This window comes from Ictalurus punctatus, chromosome 7 (assembly GCF_001660625.3).
Source record: "Ictalurus punctatus breed USDA103 chromosome 7, Coco_2.0, whole genome shotgun sequence".
Taxonomy (NCBI): domain Eukaryota; kingdom Metazoa; phylum Chordata; class Actinopteri; order Siluriformes; family Ictaluridae; genus Ictalurus; species Ictalurus punctatus.
In genome coordinates, this window is record NC_030422.2 from 33708619 (window position 1) to 33717044 (window position 8426).

Below are 8426 nucleotides of genomic sequence, written 5' to 3' on the forward strand. Positions count from 1 at the left end.
GTTGCCAGAAGAAATTACGCTCTTTCTGAATTATAATCATGCTCTGCACTATAAACTCATCAAAGAGAGAACTTGCTTCAGGAAAATAAGGTTTTGAAAAGCCAAGGCTTGGCCACTTCCTTATTCATACCTAGAGAAAACATGAAATTCAGAAATAAACACCACGTGACCAGACATGGTCAGGCGCAAACTTACAAACAAGCTACTTTTTAAATATAAACTTAGTTGTGTTCTGTGTTTTGCTTTTTATTGCCTATCCATAGCTGCTCTAGAGCCCCATTAATCTGATTTTCAGAAATAGAAAAAAGGGAAGTGAGTTAGGAAAAGAAACCTCATAGAGAAGCGTGAGATCATCAGAACACCACGACCACATGGTGAAACGCTCACAAACAAACGTTACCCATTATAACAGGTCATTAATAAGAAAACGCACATCGAACAATGTGTATGTACGATCCCAGTCAAACCGTTGCTACGTCTTTAACATAATACTGTTATCAGATTTAATACTGGTATAACGTACATACACAGCTTATATAAGCAGATATAACGTTATGCAAATTGTTTATCTTCATGCTAGAACGTTTAAAGCTAACCTCGCGTGATATATGAGCTTCGTAACATTATAAAGCAACTCTATCGAAACATTAAGGGTGAGATGACACTAGGGCTGCAACTAACGATTATTTTCATAATCAATTATTTGCCCGATTATTTTTTTGATTAATCGGATTGGGGCGGGGCAACCTTTCAGTGCCTTTTTTTTGTTGTTTATTTAAAATTAAATCCACAAACTGAGTGTTACAAATATAAACTTCAGAATAAAACTTCACACAACTGTTCGTACAAAACAGAAAATAACCCAATACACACACGCATACACACACACACCAGAATGTATATTATTAATGTAGGACTGAATAAATACTTATATACACAATATAAACAAAAATAAATTAAATATGTCTATATAAAATTTATTTTATAGTATTTATGTATTATGTTTATGGATGCACAAAAAAAAACACTGAATTAAACTACAGGCCTAAATGAATAATAAAAACTCACTTTCACTGCACCTTGTGGTTTCTGTTCCTCACTGTCTTTAGACATTAGTTTACTTTTGATCATATTGTTTTAATTAGACATTACAGATCTTACTCGCACTACACTCTGTATCAGCACGTCTACACCGCCCGTGATCAGCAACAAGGCCTCGTCACTAACTCATCACTTCCGTTATAATAAACGACAGAATTTACACTGCAAGCAGGCAAATACACCATATAATGACAATAAACTTAAATTAAACCAAACCTTTTAAGCAGCGTGCACCACTTTCCCCTGCCCCTTACACACTGTGGAGCATTTTGGATATAAACATGTTTGTGCTCGTGCAACACTGTTTGATCTCCGTGGTGTTTAATATAAAATGCTCCCTTCCTTAGGGGACTTTCTTCCTCAGCCACGTGACGATTTCGTCTCCGTCTGATGGAGACTGAGGTCATGTTGGGAATAAAAGGTAACGCTGACAGAAAGTAAACTGAAGAAAGTCATTGTCCGTGACTCTGCGTGTCTGCTAATGCTAGCCTGCGTATGACGTCATGCACCGTCCTGGCTTATACTTCCGGTTAGTGAAAAAAAATGCTAGTGTTATATTTAAGATGATATTACCTTTCTAAAATCCACACACTAGACGGTAGAGTACATAATGCATAGTGTAAGTGTACAGTACTTCATTTGGGACACAACTTTAGCATTTACTCTCCGAGGCGTGTTTTCCGAACAGAAGTAACTCAATGAGTAAATCTCCCCCGTGCCACGCAGACCAACTAATGCATAATGAGATTCATTACAACGATTGTCATAATCGATTATTATCGATTAGTTGCAGCTCTAGATGATACACAAATCTCGACCAATCAAACTCGATACTATATGTTACCTACTGTACGTTTTCAACCAATTAAAACAAGTCTGAGGTGAAATTTATTGACCATGATCACGTGGTCTGTTCTGACTTAGCAGCGTATACCGAAACGTTACAGCTAAACATAGCACAGAAAGTCATTAACGTAAATTTTAATTTATATAACAAGGTAAAATCGCAATTAACACTTTTTTTTTTTAATTTAACACCATAACATGCCCTTTATTTGCCCTCTAGCGAGTGCTTTGGTTTCTGTGTTGCTTTGCTGCGTAGTTTTCAATTAGCCAGAAAGTCATCCGTTTACATTTCTAACACACAGTCTACAAGGTACGTTAAAGCAACTGATACAGGAAGTGAAATCATACATTTCGACAACTGCCTGAAAACAAGAACACGGTTTCCAAGTCGCACAGGAGACAAATAAAGCTGCAGTTTATAATGCAAATCAACTTTTAAAGCTTATAGGCATACATAAAGCCTTAATAGTTTATACACGTGTTATAAAACCCAATAAACACTAAATATCACACATTAAATGTACAGCAAAAGTTATTCAACTTTATAATGCATCTATGAACACAAACACTAAGGTTATGAACCTTATCGGGCAGAAGGCTTTATAATGTCATAAACCTTAGTCAAGCTCATAACTTTACACAAACTGTTATAAAGCTTACCGGGTGCTATCGAGCAGCTCAAGGCTTATTAAAATGCTATAATGCATCTGAGAAGAGCACTTATGAAGCTTTGGTAGCTGTATAAAGTAGTGTAACATTTATTAAATGCTTATGAAGCTGCAGACAAACAGGTAGAAAGCAGATTAAAGCTTAGTAAAATCACTATGAAGCTCCAAAGAACAGTTATGAAGCTTAGGTAGCTGAATGAAGTAGCTTAAGGCTAATTAAAATGCTATGAATCTGTAAAGAGCGGTTATAAAGCTTGGGTACAAGTATAAAGTAGGTTACAACTTACTATGAAGCTCTAAAGAGCAGTTATAAAGCTTGTGTATGAGTATAACGAAATTTAAGTATTATTAAAATGCTATGAAGCTGTAAAGAGCGGTTATAATGCTTGGGTATGACTATAAGGTAAGTTAAGGCTTATTATGAAGCTGTAAAGGGCAGTTATAACACTTGGGTATGAGTATAAGGTAAGTTAAGGCTTATAATGAAGCTGTAAAGGGCAGTTATAACACTTGGGTATGAGTATAAGGTAAGTTAAGGCTTATAATGAAGCTGTAAAGGGCAGTTATAACGCTTGGGTATGAGTATAAAGTAAGTTAAGGCTTATTATGAAGCTGTAAAGGGCAGTTATAACACTTGGGTATGACTATAAGGTAAGTTAAGGTTTATTATGAAGCTGTAAAGAGCGGTTATAACGCTTGGGTATGAGTATAAAGTAAGTTAAGGTTTATTATGAAGCTGTAAAGGGCAGTTATAACGCTTGGGTATGAGTATAAAGTAAGTTAAGGTTTATTATGAAGCTGTAAAGGGCAGTTATAACGCTTGGGTATGAGTATAAAGTAAGTTAAGGTTTATTATGAAGCTGTAAAGGGCAGTTATAACGCTTGGGTATGAGTATAAAGTAAGTTAAGGTTTATTATGAAGCTGTAAAGGGCAGTTATAACGCTTGGGTATGAGTATAAAGATAGTTAAGGATTATTAAGAAGCTGTAAAGAGCGGTTATAACGCTTGGGTATGAGTATAAAGGAAGTTAAGGCTTATTAAGAAGATGTAAAGAGCAGTTACAACGCTTGGGTAGGAGTATAAAGTAAGTTAAGGCTTATTAAGAAGCTGTAAAGAGCGGTTATAACGCTTGGGTATGACTATAAGGTAAGTTAAGGCTTATAATGAAGCTGTAAAGGGCAGTTATAACACTTGGGTATGTGTATAAGGTAAGTTAAGGCTTATTATGAAGCTGTAAAGAGCAGTTATAACGCTTGGGTATGAGTATAAAGTAAGTTAAGGCTTATTAAGAAGATGTAAAGGGCAGTTATAACGCTTGGGTATGAGTATAAAGTAAGTTAAGGCTTATTAAGAAGCTGTAAAGGGCAGTTATAACGCTTGGGTATGAGTATAAAGTAAGTTAAGGCTTATTAAGAAGCTGTAAAGGGCAGTTATAACGCTTGGGTATGAGTATAAAGTAAGTTAAGGCTTATTAAGAAGATGTAAAGGGCAGTTATAACGCTTGGGTAGGAGTATAAAGTAGCTTGAGGCTAATTAAAGGGCTAAAAGTCAATGCTAACAACTCACCAGTAGGCAGTCGGTGTTGATCTCTGACTTGGGATCCTTCAACATGGCATCGATTTTCTCAAAACGAGCCGTTAAACTCTCTCCAGCAGACATTTTTATAATCTCTTTTTAAAGTTCAATCCTGCGATAAATTAAAATAGATACAGAAGGTGTTTTAATCCTCGCGACTAGCCAGCTAATGAGTTTAGCCTGCTAGCTCTGAGCTAGCTAACTTCCTTTAGAGTCCGAGTTTTGATCAGAGGAGCGGATTCTTCTGTCTTTTCAGCTTTTCCGTCTCGTCACTGCGTAGAAAGGAGCGAAATACGACGAAAATCCGCATCTTTACAGGAAAGAGTCTACAAATGAAAGTTAGGTAGTTTTAATCCTGATCAGTCCAGGGCAAGTTGGCAAAGAAAACAGGAAAAAAAAGTTCCAGCAACTGATTTGAGCCTTGCTGCTGCCTTAAATTAGCGCCCGAATATATAGATATATACTTTTTAAAAGTGACATATATATATAGCCAGATACATGATTGAGAAGTTAATAATAAAAATAATATGTAAAGTGGTAAAGTTGTGATGATCTCAGGCCTGAATCCATATCACTCTGACAGCTGCAAAAAGCGGCGGAAAAAAAAACAGAAAAAAAACTTCGCCTTCAGAATTTCAAACACTTAAAAAAAAACCATTCAGAATCCCGTGATTAAAAAGGTGTCCGCTGTGGATAAATCTCAAGTTTTAGACGTCACTAAAGGCGTACAGTAATCCAGTGAGGTGTATTAACATCGATAAATCAGACTTTAATCGACGATGTTTGTTTCAAAAATAACAAATTCTCCCAGTGCCCGAGCAACATGTCCGCCTTCCTGTTCAAACTGTTCAGAGACTTACTGAGCACTGCGCATGCGCAGGAGCACTCCACCGCGGGGGAACACGTTGATGCGTACTGCGCATGCGCTGAAAGGTCTGTTTATTAGAAATAATATAATATACTGTAGTACATGAACGTAAATATAAAACATTTATACATATAAAATATTTTCTAATGGGATGGACTAAACTACTACTACGACTAATAATAATAATAATACTTTTAAACATTTTTTAAAATATAATTTGTTCTTTTAAATACTACGAATAATTATTTGTATGTATATGTTACCCAATAAATATTGTATAACTCATAGAGTTCAGCAAAAATATCTCAAACAATAAATAATTGAAATTTGCCAAGTATAAATTTACATATAGGGCAACTGTGTTTATTCCTTTACTTTTTAAAATATAAATATTTATTTTTTTAATATTCACACTTTATAATCCATTTGAATCTATCAAAAAAAAAAACTTCCAGAAAACAGAAGGCTTGCACTTGACGTCATGACGATGACGTCATCCGTCGTTATTCGAAATATAGAGTATATTCCAGTTGTAATAAAACCCATATGTACTCATTTAAAATTGACTTAATTGTCGTATTTTTCGTGTAAATCAGTCTGCGCTAGAGAACTCGTCTGAAACTTCAAAACAGAGCAAAACATTTTCATCAAACATGGTTTAGAAATATTTATAAAACTTTGTTAAACCATAAAAATCATGAAATATTATGTTTATGTTAATATAATTAAGTTTTATACTTTTTTATATTGTAAGTCTCTGTTTCTTACATGTTTATATTGTCTAAGTGCAAAACTTTATAACTCCGTTCATTCCTGTTCACGCCCCAGTACCGCTCTCTAGCGCCGCTGTCTTACATTGCAAATTAAACAGGACGTGGGCGTGTTTTTTCCCACAGACCGTTGGTGTGTAGTGCGCATGCGCTGCGAGTTCCGCATCGGGCTCTTCATCCAGCTGAAATACTGACGAGTTTTTACACTGCTAAATGCTCAGATTAGGATCCAGATCATAAATATTTATTTATTATTGTTTTAAAATGTAAATATGTTTCATGTTTTAGTGAAAAGTCCAAATAAACTGCTGATCTAGGATTTCCATTTTATATTCATTTAATTTTTTTTATCTGTCTGTTCACCTCTCTGTCTGTTTGTCTACCGTTCTCTCTGTCTAGCTGACTCTTGACCTGTCTGTCTATCCACCCATCTGTCTACCCTTCTGTCTGTCTCTCTGTCTACCCTTCTCTCTGTCTGTCTGTCCACCTGTCTGTCTATCCACCTGTCTGTCTTTCTGTCTATCTACAGAGGATAGAAAATAAATACACCCCCTTTCAACACTTTGACATTTAGTTGTGTCAGGCTCTGTGAACTTCCTGGATATAAATGTGTTTTCTCTGATTCAAACATCACAATATTCTACATGAATGTAATTAATTCATTTTCATTTGGGGAAAAAAAGAGAGGACTTAACTGACAGATCTGAACTCAGTGAATTGTTTGTAAGTATAAACACCCCAGAGTGTATACACATGGATTTGGAGATCTTCCCAACTCCTCTTTGCAGAACTGTTCCAGCTTGGAGAGGTTATGTTTTTGTTGTTGCTGTTGTTTTGTGGGTTTTTTTGTTTGTTTGTTTGATTGTTTGGACAGATGGACATCAACCTTCAAGCCACTGTATGGATTTTCAATTGGATTTAAGTCAGTGTTTCACTAGGCCAATCCAGAACATTCAGAACACCTTCTTCCTAGCAAGCCACTCCATGTTAGCTTTGGCCTTATGTTTACGGTCATTGTCCTGTTGGAATATGAAATTCCAACCCATTTTCAAATGTACTTTCCCCAGAAGCTCCCTGTATTTGACTCCATCAATCCTTCCACATTATGCTTCCCCCACCATGCTTCACATTCAGGATGGAGTTTGGGTGGACTTTGGTGTTGGGCCATGTTTGTATTCATGGCATAAAAGCTCTACTTTGGTTTAAACTGATCACAAAAGCTTCTGCCAGTTCGTTGAAGGATACTTATGGTGTCTGTGTACAAACTTCAAGCAGAACTCCAGATGGACTTTTTGAGTAATAGCTTTCTTCTTGCCATGCTCCCATACAGGCCAGATGTGTGCAATATCTTTGATTGTTGTATGATGCACGTTTTCCTCTGTTAGACATAAAATCCTGCATGTCTTCAAAGTTGCCATTTGGTTCCTGGTGGCCTCTCTGACCAAGTGTCATCTAGTATTGATGGACCCCCAGATTATGGCAAACTGTGGGTGGTGCCATGCCCTTAACAGTGTTCTGTGGTATCTTGAAAGCCTTAGAAATCTTCTTACATCCCTCATGTGTTGTGTACCTTCCCACGACCTTGTTGCGGAACCGTTTTAGGAGGTCTTTTGAGCTCATGTTGCTACCTTTGTGTGGATCTGCACTTGGAAACTGAAGAGCCATAGTAAACAGCTGTTTTTATTCATGCTATCAAGACAATTGCTGTGATTCCACACAGGTGTTGAAAAATTAAGTGACTATGTGACTTTGAAGACAGGTGGTTATTCCTGAGGTTGATTAAGGGGTGTTAAAGTAATGGGGGTGTATACTTATAAAACCAAGATAATGCAGTTGTTCATGTAAAAAAAAAAAAATAGATAAACATGTTTATTTTAAGAAGAAGCCTTTGTTTGTCACATATCCCAACTTTTTATGAAGTTGGGTTCACAGAGCAGGATAAACCATGATACAGCACCCCTGGAGAACAGAGAGTTAAGGCCCAATAGTGGCAGTGTGGTGGTAGTGGGGCTTGAACCCTCATCCTTCTGATCAGTAACCCAGAGCCTTAACCACTGAGCCACCATGGTTTGTTTGTCATTATGACATTAAATTGTTTGTGCAGATTAGCTAGGAAAAAAATTATTCTCTTTTAATGCCAGTTTGTATGGCAACTAAATAGTGAAAATAGTTAAAGGGTGTGTATTAATTTTCTATCCACTGTATATGTCTGGCTTTCTTTCTGTCTAGCTGCCTGTCTGTGTGTAGCATTTATTCTTTAATTTAGTAACTATAAACATAATTTTAGGCATAACATGAATAGTGTTTTATCTGTTTATATATCTGTCTGTCTTACTTTCTAATAGGTTTTCTGTATAGCTGTCTATATACCTGTCTATCTGTTTACATATCTCTCTGTCTGTCTGTCTAGATGACTGCTTGTATGTCTATTTGTCTAGTGTGTAGCATTTTCCTTTTGTTTATTAACACTAAACACAATCTTAATCATAACACGTGATTAGGTATTATCTCTCTGTCTGTTTATCCGTCTACCCTTCGGATAGTTTATTTGTCTGTCTGTTTATCTATCAGTGTAGCTGTCTATCTGTGTCCCAGTC

The 8426-nt window shown here is 36.2% G+C and overlaps 1 protein-coding gene across 4 annotated transcripts in view; it reads right to left on the reverse strand.

Moving 5' to 3' along the window:
- Positions 1-5056, reverse strand: part of rock1 (Rho-associated, coiled-coil containing protein kinase 1) — a 40052-nt gene extending 34996 nt beyond the window's left edge. For all 4 annotated transcript variants that reach the window (XM_017471016.3, XM_017471015.3, XM_017471014.3 and 1 more), the window contains exon 1: positions 4183-5056. In XM_017471016.3, the coding sequence (XP_017326505.1) occupies positions 4183-4275 (93 nt within the window). In that variant the 5' untranslated portion in view covers positions 4276-5056. The remainder of the gene's footprint in view (positions 1-4182) is intronic.
- Positions 5057-8426: the final 3370 nt, after the last annotated feature.